Here is a 21,708-nt window from a genome sequence, read left to right as displayed (position 1 = left end):
TGTTCATATACTTTTACTCGTATGCATGAGTCTCTATAGGAAAAACTCTTAAAATATGCAGTTCTTGGGTCAAAGGATAATACACATCTTCAATGTTAATATATCTTTCCAAGTTGTCCTCCAAAAGGTGGCATCAATGTATTTATTCCTTTGAAGCTCCATAGAAAATAAGTGCAATTCAGCAAACATTGGGCACCCGCTACTTGTGAGGCCCTGAGATAGGTAACTTAGAGAAGATCCCAGGTGAATAAAAGTAGGTTATTCACCTTGAGAAGTTTACAACCTGATGGATGATTTCTCTCCAGGGTAAAGGGGAGGGTGATGAAAGAGAATTAGATTGAGAGTCAATTCTAGACTCAGCTCTGCTGCTTACTTGCTACATGATCTTGGTCAAGTCATGCTCTTTTTATGGGCCTCAGTTTCCCCATCTGTCAAAGGAGTAAGGTTCTTTTGGCTCTGGGATGCTATGGCTGTGAACCTGGGCCTTGCCCTCTCACCCAGGTCTTCTGAGTTGAGTATGCCCTGTGAGGACTTAGGGCACAAGCCTCTTTTGCTTACTCTTGGACCCTTGACTTCTGGAACAGTGTTGGCCCACAATAAGTAATTTGTAGAATGAGTGAGCTAATGAATGAAGCTAAGTCTCTAAAATCGTGAAGACGATGGAGAGAGGAACAGCAATTTATTCGTCAAATCCCTCACCCTTGAATTAGTATCTATAAGGACTTGAAGCTTGAAGAAACCACTGTAAGGACCAAAGTATGGAAATCCCACCTACAGAATGTGAAATAAATAAACTGAACTTGGGTTGAAGCAGTCAGAAGAAAGTAGGTCAACTACCACGGCCTTCTGGAAACCCTGTGTGTGCCCATATGCCCGAGTTATAGACCTGTCTTAGCAGAGAAAGGCTCTAAGAGGTTCTTCAATAAGGATACAAGCTCTCCTGTGTTTAACTCAGCAACTCCCATGCTGTATAGGCCGTAGTTTCCCTTTCTCGTGAAACACTTGTTAATATCTTTTATATGGTATGGTTTCAGGACTGTTAGGTAAAGTGATCTCTAGAGCTACTTTGAGCTCTGAAATACTTTGGGTTTGGTGATCACCTCTCCCCAGGAATGATTCAGACTCTGGCACCCCTGGACAGAGAATTTGCATCCTGTTACTGGCTGACGGTACTGGCAGTAGACAGGGGTTCCGTCCCCCTCTCGTCTGTAACTGAAGTCTACATCGAGGTTTTGGATGTCAATGACAACCCACCCCAAATGTCCAGACCTGTGTTCTACCCCTCCATCCCAGAGGATGCACCCCTGCACACTTCTGTGCTTCAGTTGGATGCCTGGGACCCGGACTCCAGCTCCAAAGGGAAACTGACCTTCAATATCACCAGCGGGAACCATATGGGATACTTTGTCCTTCATCCTCTCACAGGTAAGGACCTCAGAAACCTGGGTGAGTAGGATTCTCTACAGCAGCGCTTCTAAAAGTATGATCCGAAGATCGGCATCATGAGTGCCGCATATGAACCTGCTAGTAGGTCAAGTTCTCAGATTCTACCTTAGACCTACTGAATCAGAAATCTGTTTTTTAATAAGACATCCAGAGGATTTTGATGTGTGCTGTGTTTGAGAACTGCATTTCATCAAAGTCCATCTCTATGGGAGAATAAGAAGATGTCAGTTTTCTTTCCTTAGGGCCTAGGGAAGCTAAGCAGGTTCCCCATGTTGTCAAGTAGGGACTATTTCAACCCTGCAAGTGTTTCCAACATGACCATTCCCCAGAATCACAAGCCACAGGCTGAGTCTCTTAACTCGAGTTTCAAACTGATCTCAAGCCTGAGCATGGAGTGGTGGTGATAGAGATCCACTTCAGAGGAGTCAACACTCTCACAAAGATCTATCCTCAGTCCAAGGCCATCTAGGATGGCTCAGAGGAATCTAGAGGTCAACAACTTGCAGCATGAACCAGATACAGTCCACAACAGTGTTCTGTTTGGCCTGCACAAGCTTTAAACAGTAATTTTCAAGTTGTTGCCAATATTTAAAAATGAACAAAGCTCAAAAATAGTCCCAGACTTCTGTAACTAGAAGATCTAGCCATGCCAGTTGCACATCCCGCAGGGTCACAACTGCCTGAGCCAACAGCAGCTCCCTGTGTAGGGCAGGCGTGCCCTCTCTCCTCGCAGTCCCCTCACTCCCGCCTCTTCCTGCTTTTATGCTGCCTGCCTGGCTCCCAGAAGAATGAGAGCCAGTTCCCACGGCTGCAGGTACAGCTCCAAGGCCATGTGTCCCTCTGGATCATGAACGACAATGCTATTGCAGAGAATGCTGACATTCTTGCCTTCCAACCCAACTTCCCATTTTCTAGCCCCAACTACTGACTCTTGTCCTTGAAGGACAGAAGTCTAGCAAGATTGGAAAAAGGGGAGGGGAGAGAGCCAGCAGCAGCTTCCTTCATGATCCTTAAGGCAAAAGGGAGTCAGGAAGAGCAATGGGCCTGGGGGTCCTGAGGCAGACAGTGGGTGGGGGACACAGTGCCTCTTTGCCCTGTGACATCTGTTTGGCACCTTTGACCTCAGGGAGTGGATTAGTCTTCCTGAAAGGAGGATGCTTTTCCCAAGCTGGATCTCTGCCTGGGCCCACTCGGTCCCTCCCTTTTTGGAAGAGGGAAGATATCTCTCACCTAAGGTAATAGGTTCCCTACTTTTCCCAAATCCCTGCTGTGTTTACTGTCAACAGTTCCCTGACACCAGGTCTGGCAAAATGCCCCAAAGGGCAGAGATGCTTAGTCTTCCTTCAGTTGAGAAGAAATTCTTATCAGCACGAACATTTAAAAATAAAATAATAAATCCAGCAATGACCCCTCCTCCCCACCCCCGCCTACCTTTCTTATCCCTGAGATTGCCCTACTTCCATACATGGATCCCTTGGCTGCTTTCCCTATGCTCTTAAGATAAAGCCAAGTCCTGCCATGTCCCATGAGCTTGCCTCTCTCACTCCATCACTCTGATTCCAACTATGCGGCCTGCCTCAGTCCACGCACGCCCTCTCCTGGCTGCCTCTCCTGGCACAAGGCCTTTGCACATGTTTTTCCTTCTGCCAGGGGTCTCCTCTCCTTTTTCAAGCTAACTCCTGCTTTTCTTTCATATCTTAGCCCAGCTGTTCTTTTCTTAAAGAAGTTTTCTTGACACTAGAATACATCTCCTAGCAGCGTCTACTTTTAAAAAACATGCTATCACATAGAACATTATATTCATCTGTGTGATTATTCCATTAATTATCCATGTACTTCACTAGACTTCAACAAGCTTTCCTTAAAAGGAACTTTGGTTGTTTTCTGAAAACTATAATATCGAGGCCTGGCACAGAGTAGAACCTCAACAAATAATGAGGAAATGAATGAACGAATCTCTGCCAGCATCCACAATCATTGGTTAAGCCCAAGATTCATTTATTCTGCAAATGTTTGAAGGTGTCTGTCCTTATAAGGCATTTAAATTAAGTGTTGTGGAGAGGGGAAGAAGAATAAGACACAGTTTCAGCCCTTGAGGAACCCAATCCATGAGGACTATAAAGATTTGGATATAACAAGAGCTGTAGGAATGGTGTAAAGAGTACAGTGTTGTAGAAGATGAGTAGATGTGAGGCTGTGACTTTAGAGGAGAGAGGAAGCTGCTCAGTGTAGTGGACCAGCAATGACTTCATGGGACAGCAGGCAGCTGTGCTGAGCTGAAGGACGGGGAAGATTCTGACAGGCAGCAAGCTGGGCGGGCACTTGGCTAAAAATGGTGACAGAAGCAACAGCCAGGAGGAGAAGACCCAGGACTTGCTGAAGACAGAGCAAGTAGGTCCATTTTGTCTTTCTGTTTTTAAAAACTCTTTTCTTCTTCTTTTACCTTTTTTAATGGTGAAATAATCATAGACTTACAGGAGAGCTGCAAAGAGAGTTCTCAGACACCAGTCACCCAGCTTCCCCTAATGTTAGCATAGTGTATGCATCAACACTAAGAATTAACACTCGTGCAAGGGAATTCAGGAGACTATAGATTTCATTCAGATTTCCCCAGTTTTCTCTGCTAACAGCCTTACTCCCATCCAGGACTTCATACCAACCTCAGAGAGGGGGATGTGGAGGAACACAGGGGCAATGGTCCAAGGGGTCCGGCAGCCATTCCAGGGACACCCGCACTGAGAAGGTGGTGGAGAAGGTCACAGGAGAGGCAGTGGTGAGAGAAAGGAAAGAGAGAAAAGAAAAACCAGAGATAGAAAAACAGTGACTGAGTTTCCCAGACACACGGGGGCGGGGGCGTGGTGGGGAGAGGAATCCCTGGGAAGGTAAGAGAGGAGGAGGATGGACAGGGATAAACAGAGAGGGGAGAGGGGCTGAAGAGGGAGCAGGAGCAGGAGGAGGGCAGGACTGAGCTGGAAGGAAGGCTCTCCGCCAAGCCCTCTCATCCCGCACTCTTCCTGGGGGTCCCCCGGATGCCGGGCGGTCCCCGGCAGGTTCCTCAGCTTGCGGACAAGCTGGGTGGGGCAACCTGAAACAATATTTGCTCTGTCCCAGAGGAACGTCTTCCTTCCTGGTTGTGGGGCTTTCCAACAACTTTCTAGGACCTCTCCCATGGTTGCCTTCAGTGAGGGAAGAAAGAGCCAGAATGACACAAAGCAAAGACGCGCCCCCAACAGAGGTCACTCCTCCCATCCGTACTGGAGACCCCACCCCAACACCAGATCCCCCTTTCCCCTCAGGAAGCCCCCATCCCCACACTTCATTCCATTACTCTATCATTTAATTGCCTAAACAAGATCAAGAAACTTACAGAAAGTTTTTAGAACACCCACAACCCCCTACCAATAGCTCTGCCTTCATTGAAAAGGGACCCGCCTACCCAGCTAGGACCTCTCAGTCTATGGGCTCAGGTGCTCCTCTGGTCTCCCAACAATCTTGAGCTTGACTTGTCTGATGCAGGCAGAGAACTGGCTCCTTTACACCATTATGGCCTCAATTTATTGCCACAGTGCCCAGAAAATGAAAACCAGAATTACAGATCACTAAGTTCACCTTCCGGAATTTACAGAAGTGCTGGGATGAGCCCAGAGCAGCCCTCCTCTGGCTCATCTGTGCCAGCTGGGCATGGGAAGAGCCCATTCTAGGTGCCAGGTGAGCAAGAGAATTAGAACAAAGGAGTAAAGTGTCACCCCTTTGTGATTTCTCGAGAACTAAAGGCAGTGACTGTGATCCCCGTTATAACTCCTGATGAGTTGCCCTTTCACTCAACAGTATCCTGGGCTCAGCACCCTCCTCATGGTGAAAGCAGGAAGTAGGTGGGAACACCTGCTGATACTATCATCTCTGCTGTCCTCTCTCTACCTCTCCTCCCCTTCTCTCTCTCCAGATTTCCATTTCCTCTTTATGTTCCTGCTCTCCCAAGACCAAAAGAATTCTGATCTAGGCTTTGAATATAGGCATTGAATTTATCCCAGTAAAATGGCCCTGGGAGCCCTTTGCTCCAGTCTCCCCACAACCATCTCTCCTCCAGGTCTCCTAGCCACTGCCCGGCAGCTGGACCGAGAAAACAAGGATGAACACATCCTGGAGGTGAGTGATGCTGCTGAACCCATACACCACATTAGAAAACCTCCTGCAGGAGTCCAGGCTGGAGCCAAGCCAGGCCTTGGGGCCACATGCACGTCTCCAGGAAGTAGCTGAGGAGGGTTCTGACTCAGGGAGAAGTTGCTACTTAAGCTGAGCAGGAAGCACTGATCAATTAGTAATGCCTGCAGGGAGTGCAGGAAAACGGAGCAGTACACATGGGTTATGTATCTGTCCAGTATGCTTTCTGGCCCATCCCCATGCTCTAAAGTCACCCAAGGTCAAACACTAGGTCAGTAGCAGAGCCAGGATGAAAACTCAGACCTTTGTCCTCTAGGCCCAAGCTTTTTCTGTGCATGTGTGCTCAGTCACTCAGTTGGGTCTGACTCTTTGTGACCCCATGGACTCTAGCCCACCAGGCTCCTCTGTCCCTAGGATTTTCCAGACAAGAATACTGGAGTGGGTTGCCACTCTCTTCTTCAAGGGATCTTCTCCACCAAGAAACAAACATGCATCTTCTGCACTGCAGTTGTATTCTCTACCACTCAGCCACCTGGGCAGTCGTGCTCTTTCTAGGATGTCTCTAAAATAAGCATCCGTGGTGACCATTCAAATGAGAGGTGTCCCAGGGGGGCTTAAATCAGAAGTACTCTAGTCAATCTTGTCCTGTGTTATCCACAACTGATGAACAGGCATCTCCGCTAGTCTTAAAGGCATCAGCTGGGAGGGACACATATTCCTCAGCAGAACTGAAATCAGTGTTGCCTTCTATGATCCCAGGCTCTGGACATTCCCTTTGCATAAAACATGCATCACTAGTAAGCAGCAGCTCAATGGCCTTCTAGGCTGAGGCATTATAGTTCAGTAGAGACATTTGTCTTTAAATAGCAAAAATCTTTTTAAAATTAAGAAGCATTTTTGAATAGAAATGTCCTATCTATACTGATGCATGTGATAATTTGCTGGCACATGGAACAGTGCCTGGTCCTGAAATTGTTTTCGTGCCTTTATTCTGTCTCCGGATCTCATCTCATACACTGGGCCACATGCCTGACTCCAAAGGTACCACCCACGCCTCCATAAACGCCTCCTTGTTTGTTTTTTTCTAATCTCCCGTAGCTTAAGGAAAGTGAGAACAAAGCTTATGAAAATTACGAGCAAATAAAATGTCAAAAGTCTCAGAGAAATGGCCCATGGGCCTCCCGAGTAAAGAGCCCCAGCTTTTGTTACAGCCTCTGTGGCTTTGTCTTCTTCCAGTTCTTTCTGGTTTCTTTCTCTGTTCTTGCTGGCTTTTCTGTGGGCGTGGTTGCCAGAGAGCTGGGTTCCAAGAAGATGAGGTTACGATAATAAAAATCACGAGCATATACCAAAGAACAGATGGATTGGTATTTCCAGGCTTTTGAAAGCAGGGGCAGAGCAAGAGCTGCAGTGGGTGGCGATACATAGTCATGGCCTTGCGTCTGTCAACTCACGCTGGATCCTCTCCCCAGGTGACTGTGCTGGACAACGGGGAGCCCTCCCTCCGGTCCACCTCCAGGGTGGTGGTACGCATCGTGGACGTCAATGACAACCCCCCTGTCTTCTCCCACAAGCTCTTCAATGTCCGCCTTCCAGAGAGGCTGAACCCAGGGACCTCTGGGCCTGTGTACAGGCTGGTGGCTTCAGATCTGGATGAGGGTCTCAATGGCAGGGTCACCTACAGTGTCGAGGAGAGTGATGAGGCAGGCTTCAGTATCGACCCGGTCACAGGCGTGGTATCAGCAAGCAGCACCTTCACAGCTGGAGAGTATAACATTCTCACGGTGAGGGGCTGGTGGGGGTGGGGATGGGGTGCACACCTGCTCAGGGATGGATCTTCTCTGAGGATACAAAACGGGGAGACAGCCTTCAGGCGTGATGGAGGAAGTCCTCCCCTCCATGACTTTCTCCTAGAAAGAAGCCAAAAGATCAAAATTCTGGGCCTTTCTTTTTGAAGGCAATAAGGTCCTTGCCTAGGAAATGCACTCTCTTCTTAAAGATTTTTGTTGAGAGGGGCAGAGGCATTGAAATCAAGATAAACCTGGGTTCCATTCTCAGCACTGACATTTTACACCTGTGTGGTCTTGGACAAGTCATTACACCTGGGAGCCTTTGTTTCATCATCTGTAAAATGGAGATGAGAACATTCTCCTTTGTAGGAAGCCAATATAGTAAGTGGCTTGGGCCTGGGCTCTCACGTTGGTAGCCTAAATCCCAGCCTCACTTCTGGCCAGGCAGACAAGACACCCCTGGCAGAAGAATTCCCAGTGCAGAGCCCCGGGTTCCTCCTGCAAAAAGTAGCTGATGATGGTTCCTCTCTGTGGGCAGTCATGAGGAGTGAATTAGATATTGCACATATTGCTCTCAGAGCAGGGCCTAATGATAGGGAGAGCTCAATAAATTCTAGTTTATTGGGTTGACTGTTGTGGGGAAGGGTAAAGAGTCCATGTATGGAAAGTCTTAGGAATAGGCACGCAAAGCCTTCAGTTACCAGTGGCTTTGATTCATCTTTCACTACCCATGAGGTTCTGGAGCACATTCTATGTTCTGTTCACTACTGTGCTTGCTGAAGCTGACTTGGTGCCTGTTTACAGTAAGCTCCTAACTGTGTCGAATGGATGAACTAGTGGATGAAAGACCAGCTCAGACAATCACAGGGCACTCTGTCTCTTGGCCTGGGCTTCTTGGCTCCAACTCTACAGACAAAGCCTCAACTTGAATTCTGGCCCCTTTTCAGGTCAAGGCAACAGACGGCGGGCAGCCACCACTCTCGGCCAGTGTCCGGCTACACATCGAGTGGATCCCCAAGCCCCGGCCCTCCTCCATCCCTCTGGCCTTTGACGAATCCCACTACAGCTTTACGGTCATGGAGACAGACCCCGTGAATCACATGGTGGGGGTCATCAGTGTTGAGGGCCGACCTGGTCTCTTCTGGTTCAGCATCTCAGGTAAGGGCCCCAGGAGGGCCAGTCCCTCCCATCCTGAGCCCTAGTCCTTGGGGCACAGTCCTTCTGAGCCCTCTCAAGGTCATACTCCCTGGCATCCTCTGTCTTGGCTGTGAGTGGTGATTGCCTCTTCCCTGTTTCTCTGGGGCAGTGGGTTGTCAGGACACTGCTTCTTCCAAGCTTTCCTTTATACCATCTATGATCTCAGGAATTCACTGGTAACCCCAGCCAGAACTGGATGGGGCCTCAGTTATCCCAAGTTCCTGGGAGGCCTAAGACAAGTCCAGAGAGTGGCCAGAGAGACCCAGAGGAGAAAACACAAGTTTTATGCTTCCTCTTCTGCCTCACTATGAACATCATTGCAGAGCTGACTTCACTGACCATGAACTCGAGACCAGCTGCACCCTGGGGCTATGCTTAACATTCTGGTCCCAGGTTTCATCCTCAAGATCAGAGAAAGGGTGCATTCTTGTGGTAGGAGACACTTGGGTCCAAGCTTTCACAGCCTCCTCTGAAATTGCTTTCTGTTTCTAAATCAACATTTTGTCAGAACATATCGGGGTTGGGAGTGGTTCACAGATCCCTTTGGGAATCTGATGAATGTTTAGACTCTCTTTTTAGAAGGATACTTGTGACCTGTGTGCATGTGGGTGCACACACGCACACACAAATTTGCGTACAAATCTGGGGGGGGGGTGTTATAGATTCTCTGAAACCTAGCCAGGGACTCCAGGTCAAGAATCTCTAATCTAAGAGCTTCAGTACCACCTGAAGTCTTATCACAGAGACTCCCACAGAGACTTCAGAGGTTGGATACCAAACCTATCTCAAGCTTTTTAATCTCCTAAATTTACTTCCACTGCTAATTCACTGTTCTTTATAAGCATTTGACATTTTTCTTTTGTACAGAATTAACATATGCACTCTATAGAACATTTGGAAAGTACAAATAAGTACAGAGAGAAGAATAAAAATCACCTAACCAGCGGGAGAATAAACTCCCACTAAATAGAAGTTAATCTGCTGTTTTCATTTTGATGTTTCCCTTTGGTCATTCTGCTTTACACACCCACACACTTAGGGTTACAGGAAAATATTGTTTTATAAACTTTTAAAATATATCCTGAACATGTTTCTGTGTCACTAAACAGATTTCTACTAGCAGACATTTAAACAGCTGCATGCTACTTCTATGTTTTGGGTTCTCATAGTTTATTAATAAACAATTCCCTCTTGTCAAAGTTATTTCCATTTTTCCCATGTCTAGGCTTCTCTAGACCATGCAAACTACCTGGAAGCCATGACACAGAGCTCCATTACCCCTGCCTGTTTTAATTCTAGTAACAGACTACATCGTAGGACAAATTCTGGTCTTCCTCTGCGACTCCCCAGTCCTTATAAGTTTACTTTTCCTGAATCATCACTTGAATCTTGATAATAACCCGACAGGATCAACTACCACCTTCTCTAGATCTGCCAAAACCCATAGTGTTAATACTTGTGCTATTACTGCCTACCTCACTAAGGCTGTGCACGCTTTCCCCCACCCCCTCCCAGGTGGGGACAAGGACATGGACTTTGACATTGAGAAGACGACGGGCAGCATCGTCATCGCCAGGCCTCTCGATACAAGGAGGAGGTCGAGCTATAACTTGACTGTGGAGGTGACCGATGGGTCCCAAACCATTGCCACCCAGGTGAGAAGCCTCACTGGGAGCCCTGAGTGGAGAAGAGATAGGAGGTTTCCTTGGTTGGAAGTAGCTGTGCTCACCACTATGTCACCAACGCACACTGGGGCCTCCTTGGTAGGGATGAGGATGCAGAGGGTTCTCTGTGCATGTGTACCCCTCAAAGAACACTGAATCTGGAATCAAGGTTCTGCATTCCAGTCTTATCTGATCACTCTCTACGTCTGTGATCTTGGGAGAATTCTTGTTCCCACTGTGGATCTCTGTATAATAAGGAGCTTTATCTAAATGAGCAGTTTTCAATTAAAGACAGAGTGCCTAAGGGCTTCCATAGGTGTAAGGAATGGTGGGAAGTGGGGCTCTGGATTTCTATTCTGGTTTCAGCCCATTTTATTTGCTTCATATACTGGAATTTCACCCCAAAAATTTCATCTGAAGAAAAGGCCCTTTAAGAAGAATTTTGTTTTTGAAAACCACTAAACTGCCTACCACCTTAAAGTCTTGTGATTCTGAAATATGGTCATTCATTCGACAAAATTTTATCAAGTGACTGCTGTATGCCAGGCCGAGTTGTTACGGTGGAGAAGCAGACAGACAAGGTCCCTGGCCCCCTGGAGCTTACAGTCCATCTTCTCTTTCACCCTCCTCCCTAGGTCTACATCATCATGATTGCCAATGTAAACCACCATCGGCCCCAGTTTTTGGAGGCTCATTATGAGGTCAGAGTTCCTCAGGACACAATGCCTGGCGTGGAGCTCCTCCGAGTCCAGGCCACAGACCAAGACAAGGGCAAGGGCCTCATCTACACCATACTCGGCAGCCAAGACCCAGGAAGTGCCAGTCTCTTCCAGCTGGACCCCAGTAGTGGTGCCCTGGTAACTGTGGGGAAATTGGACCTGGGCTCGGGGCCTTCCCAGCATACACTGACAGTCATGGTGAGTTAACTGAAGACTCGTGTAAGGATGTGCTTGCATGCGGATGTGTGGGGGTGTACATGCCTGGAGGCATGCTGAGGGTTCCCTTTCCCCTACTGAGCCAGGCGTACTGATGTTTATAGTGATAATCCATGAGATGAGTTGTGACATTTTACTGCCTGCCAGAGGCACCTTCCATAACGGATGCCTGAGAGTGAGGAAAGAGATGGGATGGCTGCCAAAGAAGTTCCTGCAACTTTGGCTTTTCCTAAGCTCACTCCAAATATCCCCAACAATTCCCTCCTTGCTCCATGACTGCATTATCACATGAACTCATATAGCATCAGAGCTGGGAGGGGCCCAGAGACCATCCTACCCAGAGCAAACAGATATGTAAGGGCCTAAATGGAGGGCTTACTCCGAGGGTCATGTACCTGCACTTTCATAACCCTGATAGTGAGAGCCTCCTGAATTTATGCCCTCCATCCCTCATTTGTCTCACTTGAGTGCCAGTCCTGGTCCTACCTATTTCTCTTATCTTACACCTGAGGCTCACAGAGGAAGTGACTTGCTCACCATCATACAGTTTTTTAGATGGAACCAGAATCACAGCCTTTCTGACCCAAGGCTCAAGGTTCTTATATGCTACTTTATCATCCTCTGGGCACTTAAATATATATTAAAGGCTCTGAGAAGTCCTGCAGCAAAGAAAACATCAACTTGGCTTAGTTCAGTGCTCCCTAAATTTACTTGACCATAGAATTTTTTTTCCCAAATAATACACTAATGTATTGAAGAACTAATATTCTCTGAGAACACATTTGGAAAATACTGCTCCTCTGCTTTTTTCTGCCTTTCTCCCAAAGTGGAATTATCCATGAAAATAGCTCAGTCTAATAATCATGAATTGATAAATTTATTTAAAAAGAGGGAAGAATGTAATGGAGCAAAGCTTACAGGAATACAGAGAGTTACGATTGGGTGTATTTTTCACTGGCATTCTATTTCATTGACCTTTATCTAATCCTGCCTCCTCCATTCCACTTATTGCTCATCCCATTGCCCGCTTGGGCCCATAGGTTCGTGACCAGGAGATGCCCATCAAGAGGAACTTTGTGTGGGTGTCCATTCACGTGGAGGATGGAAACCTCCACCCTCCCCGCTTCACCCAGCTCCACTATGAGACACGTGTTTCTGACACCACAGTCCCTGGAGCAGAGCTGCTCCAGGTCCGAGCCATGGATGGTGACCGGGGAGCCAATGCTGAGGTCCACTACTCCTTCCTCAAAGGTGAGAGGTCTGACCCTGAGTGCAGGATATGAGGAGAGGGGCTTTGGCAATAAGGAAAAGCACCAGGAACATGGATTTGCAAGTTATTCAAGTGTCAATTACTTGCCAAACTTTGGCAAATTATCATTCTAGAGCATTCCCTGGAACTATAATGACATAAATTAATGTGCTTTCAAAGATGATGAGACTGGTAACAAAGGATTACTCAAGTTATGGGAGAATTTACATTGAGAATATATATATATATATATATATATATATGTCTCCACCAATGACCATACATGCAAAGGATGCTTATGAAGTCCACGCAATATTTTTTTTTTTTGGCCACACCATGTGGCATGCAGGATCTTAGTTCCCCATTCAAGGATTGAACCAATGCCCACTAAATTGAGAGCACAGTGTCTTAACCACTGGACTGTCAAGGAAGTCCCCCATGCAACATTTATTTTTTTTTATTTTTTATTTTTTTTGCATTTAAAATATTTATTGAAGCACAGTTGACTTAAAATATTACATTAGTTTCAAGTGTTCAGCATAGTAATTTGTTATTTTTTTTAGATTGTGCAAGGTCTTAGAAAAATTAATTTGTTGTTCCATTAGCATTAATCCATAAAGGCTTCTTATTTTTGTTTTTTGCTTAATATATATATTTTTTATTGAAGTATAGTTGACTTACAGTGTTTCAAGTGCACAACAGGGTGATTCAGTTATACATATACACATATATTATTTTTCAGATAATTTTCTATTATAGGTTATTACAAGATATTGACTGTAGTTCCCTGTGCTATACAGTAAATCTTTGTTGCTTGTTGCATATCTATTTTTTTAAAATTAGAAATCTAGCATTCTATTCATACTAAGTCATAAAAGTGGAATCAAAATGTCATGAATTTTTTTAGTTAAAAATTTATAAGTTTTCTAAAAAATATAATTATACATACTATTTACATGTATGTATTTGAAAGTTTTTGTACTACACTTGATAAAGAACATAAAAAAAAAGAGTTGCAGTAATTGGAAAACACAAACTAAATGAAATGAAAGCACTGACTATGAAAAAAAAAATAAAAAAACTAGATAAAAGATCATCATATAATCCAGTTTTTTAAACATAGCTGCTCATTAGAAACATCTGTAGCTTTGGAGAAAAAAAGCAATAACTGGGCATTTGTATTTTTCAAAAAGTTTCAAGATAATTCTGATATGCATCTGGATTTTAAAAAGTGATTACAGGTTTTTCTATTAAATGATAGTTTTGGTGATACATAATTCTACTTTTCTTTTTTTAAAGAAGCCCCATGCAACATTTTAAAAGATAGTATCTTTGTGCATGTACAATAAAAGGGACCTATAAATACTTGATAAGATATATGGCATAGTTTCAGGAGTATTTTCTTCTAAGGCCACATCATGATTTCATATCTATTATTTTTTTTAATCTAAAAATGGGAATATTATCTGTGCCAGAAACTCTTTGTGAAGAATAAAAGAGAAAATGTATGTTAATACTTTGTAAATTGTAAAATATTATACAAGTGCCAGGGGTTATTACTAAGTGTTGTTTATAAGTAGTTAATATGACAAAAATGATAATATCCAGTACCCAACTAATTATTAATCATAATTTGTAATTTTGATAATTCATAATTGATACTTAATAATTATTGTTATCTTTAATATGAATTAATACCTATAGGGCAAGATGCTATGGATGATTAAAGGTGAGCATGACTTGCTCTTTGCCTTCATGGAGCATAATAATGTTCATTTACTGCTTGTCAATGTCTTATATACTTTCAAGAACTCAGAATGTTTTATATTTTCTTTTTTTGAAGAGACAGTTGTTATACCTTGTCATATGGCAGAAGTCTATTCATCCCTGAAGAATAATAATGCAAATAATAACCCATTAATTGCTTATTTTTATGACTTATGAAGTATAATCATCTCTTTTTTCTCACTGACAGTCCCACTGATGTTGTACTAATTTTTTTAATAAATCTAAAACATTTTTAAAATCCATGCCTCACATCATATGGAATCTTAGTTCCCTGACCAGGGATCAAACCCAGGTGTCCTGTAGAGGAAGCTTGGAGTCTTAACCACTGGACCACCAGGGAATTCCCCCTGGTACTAATTTTATTTTACAGAGTGAGTTAGTTTTAAAATAATCTTCTGATTAAAGAAGTAACACATGGTTATTCTTTAAAACCTGAAAAAAAAAAAAACAAGAATCTAAGAAGAAGAAAATAACACTCAGACGACTTCCCTAGTGGTCCAGTGGTTAAGACTCTGCACTGACTTCCATTGCAAGGGGCACAGGTTCAAATTTAAGATCCTGCATGCAGCAGTATGGTCAAAAAATAATAAAAATAACACTCGGCCATGGCTTTCATAACCCAGAGAAAATAACTTCATGTACTTCTCTCTTATATCTTTCTATGCATCTTTCTGCAGTGCTAAGATCAAAATGAATATACAATTTTCTTCCCTATTTTTTTTCTCTCAACAGTATAATAAGAAATTATGGTTATGCTTACTTGGCTACTTTTAAGGGAACTACTTTTAAATTTCTGGTTACTCATTAAAACCACATTCTTTGATCAACCTCAGGATTTGTATCACAAAGGCAAGTTGGGAAATCACCTCAATAGTCAGCTGCAGAGTGACTTTCCTTAGTGGGAGAATCAAATGGAAGGTTTTGTGGTGAAGCCTGGCTATTTATTTTGCTATTAAAATAATAAATGAACTAAGCATAGTAATAAGTAGTACTCCCCTGAGTGAAGGACTTGTACTCCTGGGCAGTGAGCAGAATTATTCAGGTGTTAGACATGGTATTAAATAGGTAATGGTATCATTGCAGGAAACAAACAAAAAAAAAACGTATTTGAAAAACTATATTAGGTGATGGATGTTAACTAAATATTGTGGTAGCCATTTTGCAGTTTATACTTAAACATAGACCAAATTATGTTATATACCTTTAATGCCATGTTATATGTCAATTATTTCTTAATAAAACTGAAAAGAAGTACCAGTTATGCAAGCTGAATAAGTTCTGGTGATCTCTGTACAGCACTGTGCTTATAGTTAACAACATTGTACTATAACCTCTAAAAATTCAAGAATGTAGACCTCCTGTTACCTGTTATTACCATAGTATAAAAAAAGATAAAGGGGAAAAAAAGGAATAGTTGCAACCCAAATACGGTCAGACTCTCAAAACTGTGACAACTTTGAGAACTTTTTTAGGAAAATATGATTAGTTTTCAACATTACCTTTTGTGAACTATGTAATGCATAGTTGCATAGTTGCATAATCACAACTTCCCTCAACTTAAATTTGAAATGATATTCTATATTTATCCAAATAAATATCCAATTTTTAAAAGACTATAAAAATAACAATCAGACATGGAGAAAGGAGTCCATTTTTTATTCTCATTTGGGCTTCCTGATTAGTCAAGGAAGATTCCTTTGAGTGCTAGGATCTCTTTAATTTTCTAATACTTGCGGCAGAAAGACTGTAGGTCTTGGGCCAGACCCTCTTAGCAAGCAATAGATTTTATCCAGATTTTTAAGAAAATATTTTCCATTGACTGGTTTTTATAGTAACCTCTGATTTATAACAAGCAATACTGTGCTTCTTTTTAAAGAACCAATAAATAAAGTTGCCTGTTAAAAATACTTTAAATTTTAAAAAGAAATCAATTTAAAGGAAAGTATCCATTAAATAATGGTATAAACTGTATACTATACTGTTGTACAGGTAGTGGCTGAATATTTTTTTTAAAAAACCTATAAAGGTGGTGTGAGAATGCCTAACCTTTAGGAAATCCAGGTGTGGTGGAAAGGGCATTTGACCAAGAGCCACAAGAGCTGGGTGTGCTACCCAGTCCCTCCCAACTCAACCCCTGCCAGTCACTCCCAACCTAGACAAAGGATCTTCCCACAGTAGACTATACGGGGAATAGACAAGGCAGTTTTCCCAGTCTGTTTCAGTTTAGACAGTTTATGATTCCACATTGACAATTTTCAACTATTGAGTGTGTAACCAGAGCTATTCAAAGTTATATAAAGAATGGTTTAAAATTCTATATAATGTAACTGAAGCTTTTCCTATAAAAGTCACCACTGAAATACAGAGAGGAGTATGATTTTCCTACAAAGTTTAAATCTCCTTTCTTTCCTCCAAAACCCTACTATGGCTTTGGTTTGTAGCTTTAAGTTATGGCCCCCAAACCTTCCATTTATGGAGCACCTACTAGGTGCACCAATTAAGAGATTTTATAAAGTACAGACCTACCCTACATCTTGTAGCATAACTAAATCCATGGTGGCACAGGATGTGGGTTTTGCCCTGCCCAGCTTTTGTGTGATTGACTTATACTGATCTAGAAAGCCTAGTTGGTACCTCTTGAGAATGTGGTAAACTTCAATTTCTCTTGTCTTTTGTTTTAGGGAACAGTGAAAGTTTCTTCAACATCAATGCCCTGCTAGGCATCATCACTCTAGCACAGAAACTTGATCAGGCAAATCATGCCCGGTATACTCTAACAGTGAAGGCAGAAGATCAAGGCTCCCCACAATGGCATGACCTGGCTACAGTGATCATTCATGTCTACCCCTCTGACAGCAGTGCCCCCGTCTTTTCAAACTCTGAGTACTTTGTAGAGATCCCTGAATCAATCCCTGTGGGTTCCCCAATCCTCCTCATCTCAGCTACAAGCTTCTCAGAAGTTACCTATGAGTTAAGAGAGGGAAACAAGAATGGCGTATTCTCCATGAACTCATATTCTGGACTCATTTCCACTCAGAAGAAACTGGATCATGAGAAAATTTCATCTTACCAGCTGAAAATCCGAGGCAGCAATATGGCGGGTGCATTTACTGATGTCATGGTTCTTGTTTACATCATTGACGAAAATGACAATGCTCCCGTGTTCTCAAAATCAACTTTTGTAGGCCAAATTAGTGAAGCAGCTCCACTGAATAGCATGATCATGGATGAAAACAACAACCCCCTCGTGATCCGAGCCTCTGACAGTGACAAAGAAGCAAATTCCTTGTTGGTCTATAAAATTTTGGAACCAGAGACTCTGAAGTTTTTAAAAATTGATCCCAGCATGGGAACTCTAACCACCACATCAGAGATGGATTATGAAAGCATGCCTTCTTTCCGATTCAACATCTACGTCCATGACCAAGGAAGCCCCATCTTATTTGCACCCAGGGCTGCCCAGGTCATAATCAACGTCAGAAATGTTAATGACTGTCCTCCCAGGTTCTTGGACCAGATATATGAAGTAGCAATAATGAAGCCAATCCACCGGGGCATGGAGCTCCTTAAGGTTCAGGCCAGTGACGATGACTCAGAAGTCAATTATAGCATCAAAACTGGCAATGCTGATGAAGCTATTGCCATGCATCCCATTACTGGTCACATATCTGTGTTGGATCCTGCTCTCTTGGGAGTCTCTCGGGAGCTTATTGTCAGAGCTTCTGATGGCCTGTATCAAGATACTGCACTAGTAAAACTTTCTTGGACACAAGCTCCTAACACAACCTTGCAGTTTGACCGGGATGTCTATAGGGCAACAGTGAAGGAGAATTTACTGGACAGAAAGGCATTGGTGATTCTTGGTGCCCAAGGCAGTCATTTGAATGACACCTTGTCCTACTTCCTTTTGAATGGCACAGATATGTTTCATATGCTCAAATCAGCAGGTGTGTTGCAGACGAGAGGTGTGGGGTTTGACAGAGAACAGCAGGACACTCATGAGGTGGCAGTGGAACTGAGGGACAATCGGACACCTCAGAGGGTGGCTCAGGCTCTGGTCCAAGTCTCTGTTGAGGATGTCAATGACAATAGCCCTGAATTTAAACATCTGCCCTACCACACAATCATCCAAGATGGCACAGAACCAGGGGATGTCCTCTTTCAGGTATCTGCCACTGACCAGGACTTGGGGGTGAATGGTGCTGTCACCTATGCATTTGCAGAAGATTACACATATTTTCGAATTGACCCCTATCTTGGGGACATATCATTAAGGAAACCATTTGATTATCAGGCTCTGAATAAGTATCGCCTCAAAGTCATTGCTCAAGATGGAGGAACTCCACCCCTCCAGGCTGAGGAAGAGGTACTTGTCATTGTGAGAAATAAATCCAACCCACTGTTTCAGACACCTTACTACAAAGTCAGAGTGCCTGAAAATATCACACTCTATACCCCTATTCTGCACACCCAGGCCCGGAGTCCAGAGGGACTCCGGCTCATCTACAATATTGTAGAAGAAGAGCCGTTGATGCTGTTCACCACTGACTTTAAGACTGGTGTCCTAACCGTAACAGGCCCTTTGGACTATGAGTCTAAGACCAAACACGTGTTCACAGTCAGAGCCACAGACACTGCTCTGGGATCATTTTCTGAAGCCACTGTGGAAGTCCTGGTGGAGGACGTGAATGATAATCCTCCCACTTTCTCTCAGTTGGTCTACACCACTTCAATCTCAGAAGGCTTGCCTGCTCAGACTCCTGTCATCCAACTGTTGGCTTCTGACCAGGATTCAGGAAAGAACCGTGATGTCTCTTACCAGATCATAGAGGATGGCTCAGATGTTTCCAAATTCTTCCAGATCAATGGGAGCACAGGGGAAATGTCCACAGTTCAAGAGTTGGACTATGAAGCCCAACAACATTTTCATGTGAAAGTCAGGGCCATGGATAGAGGAGATCCTCCACTCACTGGTGAAACCCTTGTGGTTGTCAATGTGTCTGACATCAATGACAACCCCCCAGAGTTCAGGCAACCTCAGTACGAAGCCAATGTCAGTGAGCTGGCAACCTGCGGACACCTGGTTCTCAAAGTTCAAGCTCTTGACCCTGACAGCAGGGACACCTCCCACCTGGAGTACCTGATTCTTTCTGGCAATCAGGACAGGCACTTCTCCATTAACAGCTCATCGGGAATAATTTCTATGTACAACCTTTGCAAAAAGCACTTGGACTCTTCTTACAATTTGAGGGTAGGTGCTTCTGATGGGGTCTTCCGAGCAACTGTACCTGTGTATATCAACACTACAAATGCCAACAAGTACAGCCCAGAATTCCAGCAGCATATTTATGAGGCAGAATTGGCCGAGAATGCAAAGGTGGGGACCAAGGTGATTGAGTTGTTAGCCATAGACAAAGACAGTGGTCCCTATGGCACTGTAGATTACACCATCATCAATAAACTAGCAAGCGAGAAGTTCTCCATAAACCCAAGTGGCCAGATCACCACACTGCAGAAACTAGACCGGGAAAATTCCACAGAAAGGGTCATTGCTATTAAGGTCATGGCTCAGGATCGGGGAGGACGTGTGGCCTTCTGCACTGTGAAGATCATCCTCACGGATGAAAATGACAACCCTCCACAGTTCAAGGCATCTGAGTACACTGTATCCATTCAGTCCAATGTCAGTAAGGACTCCCCGGTCATCCAGGTGCTGGCCTATGATGCAGATGAAGGCCGGAATGCAGATGTCACCTACTCAGTGGAGGACTTGGAAGAAGAGGTCATTGAAGTCAACCCAATTACTGGTGTTGTCAAGGTGAAGGAGAGCCTGGTGGGATTGGAAAATCGGGCCTTTGACTTAAAAATTAAAGCTCAGGATGGGGGCCCTCCTCATTGGAACTCTCTCATGCTGTTACGACTTCAGGTGGTTCCTAATGAAGTATCCTTGCCCCAATTTTCTGAACCTCTATATACCTTTTCTGCATCAGAAGACCTTCCAGAGGGGTCTGAAATTGGTTCTGTTAAAGCAGTGGCAGCTCAAGATCCAGTCATCTATAGCCTGGTGCAGGGCACCACGCCAGAGAGCAACAAGGATGGCATCTTCTCCTTGGACCAAAACACAGGGGTTCTAAAGGTGAGGAAGGCCATGGATTATGAGTCCACCAAATGGTACCAGATTGACTTGATGGCTCATTGCCCCCATAATGACACTTACTTGGGTTCCTTGGTCTCTGTCAACATCCAAGTGAAGGATGTCAATGACAATAGGCCTATATTTGAGGCTGATCCATATAAGGCTGTTCTCACTGAGAACATGCCAGTGGGGACCTCAGTCATTCAAGTGACTGCCAATGATCAGGACACTGGGGATGATGGCCAGGTGAGCTACAGGCTGCCAGTGGACCCTGGTAGCAATATCCATGAACTCTTTGCCATTGACAGTGAAACTGGCTGGATCACCACACTCCAGGAACTTGACTGTGAGACCAACCAGATCTACCACTTTTATGTAGTGGCCTATGACCACGGCCAGACCATCCAGCTATCTTCTCAGGTCCTGGTTGAAGTCTTCATTACAGATGAAAATGACAATGCCCCCCGATTTGCTTCAGAAGACTATAGAGGATCTGTGGTTGAGAATAGCGAGCCTGGTGAGCCTGTGGCCACTCTTAAAACCTTGGATGCTGATATCTCTGAGCAGAATAGACAGGTCACCTGCTATATCACAGGTAAGGATACCTATCTTAGAGTGGGATGCATTGAAAAAAATTCCAGTAAGATGTTTCTTAAGACATGGGTTTAAGTCCTTGCTCTGCCACTTACCAGTGTGATTTTGAGCAAATCACTTAACTTTCCAGGACCTCAATTGCTCCAGTGATAGACTTGGCACGGCTGTTTTAATTCACCTCAAGGGATGCTGATAGGATCTAACTTGAAAAAGCTTTGATAGCTCCCTATAAATTAGAAAGTGCTTTGTAAAGAGGATTTCTTATTACCTTAGCTGAAGTAGATAAAACAGAAGGGAGATACTGTAACTGTTCTCAGTTAGCTTCTGGAAGATGGAGAGGGGATCAACAGTTGTGTGGTCTATAGAAACTCTGTGAGGTGACTATTCTTGCAGAGTAGTACTCTGCCAAGGGCAAGTTGTGGATAGTAGAAAATGCTTCCTAGTCAATCATAGGACCTGAGTGTTAACTGGGTTGGATATGATTCCCACCCAATCCTCTTCTTTCACACACACATGGGAGAAACAAAGCCCAGATAGGAGGAGAAACTCAACCAAGGTCACACTCCAAGCTTGCATCAGGACTGGCATTAAAACCAGACCCTACAAACTGCTTTCCCCAGTAGATAACTACTGCAAACCTAAACGACTCCAATCTCTGTCCAGGGGTGAAACCAGCCAACTGGTGGCCAAAGAGAGTTTCCTTACTTTGCAGTGTCCCTGTCCCTGTGTCCCAGGTGCCTTGTCATCCCAT

At 44.0% G+C, this 21,708-nt stretch overlaps 1 protein-coding gene across 3 annotated transcripts in view; it reads left to right on the top strand.

The window, feature by feature from the left end:
- FAT2 (FAT atypical cadherin 2) overlaps window positions 1-21,708 on the top strand; it is an 87,739-nt gene that overhangs the window by 26,028 nt on the left and 40,003 nt on the right. For all 3 annotated transcript variants that reach the window (XM_070465651.1, XM_070465649.1, XM_070465650.1), the window contains exons 3-10: window positions 1,111-1,425; window positions 5,534-5,592; window positions 7,077-7,388; window positions 8,342-8,552; window positions 10,107-10,246; window positions 10,891-11,172; window positions 12,231-12,441; window positions 16,909-20,958. In XM_070465651.1, coding sequence (XP_070321752.1) covers window positions 1,111-1,425; window positions 5,534-5,592; window positions 7,077-7,388; window positions 8,342-8,552; window positions 10,107-10,246; window positions 10,891-11,172; window positions 12,231-12,441; window positions 16,909-20,958 — 5,580 coding nt within the window. The remainder of the gene's footprint in view (window positions 1-1,110; window positions 1,426-5,533; window positions 5,593-7,076; window positions 7,389-8,341; window positions 8,553-10,106; window positions 10,247-10,890; window positions 11,173-12,230; window positions 12,442-16,908; window positions 20,959-21,708) is intronic.

The sequence above is a fragment of the Odocoileus virginianus genome, chromosome 3 (assembly GCF_023699985.2).
Source record: "Odocoileus virginianus isolate 20LAN1187 ecotype Illinois chromosome 3, Ovbor_1.2, whole genome shotgun sequence".
NCBI lineage: Eukaryota > Metazoa > Chordata > Mammalia > Artiodactyla > Cervidae > Odocoileus > Odocoileus virginianus.
Note: the sequence above shows the minus strand (reverse complement) of the source record. Positions and strands in the feature narration are given on the sequence as shown.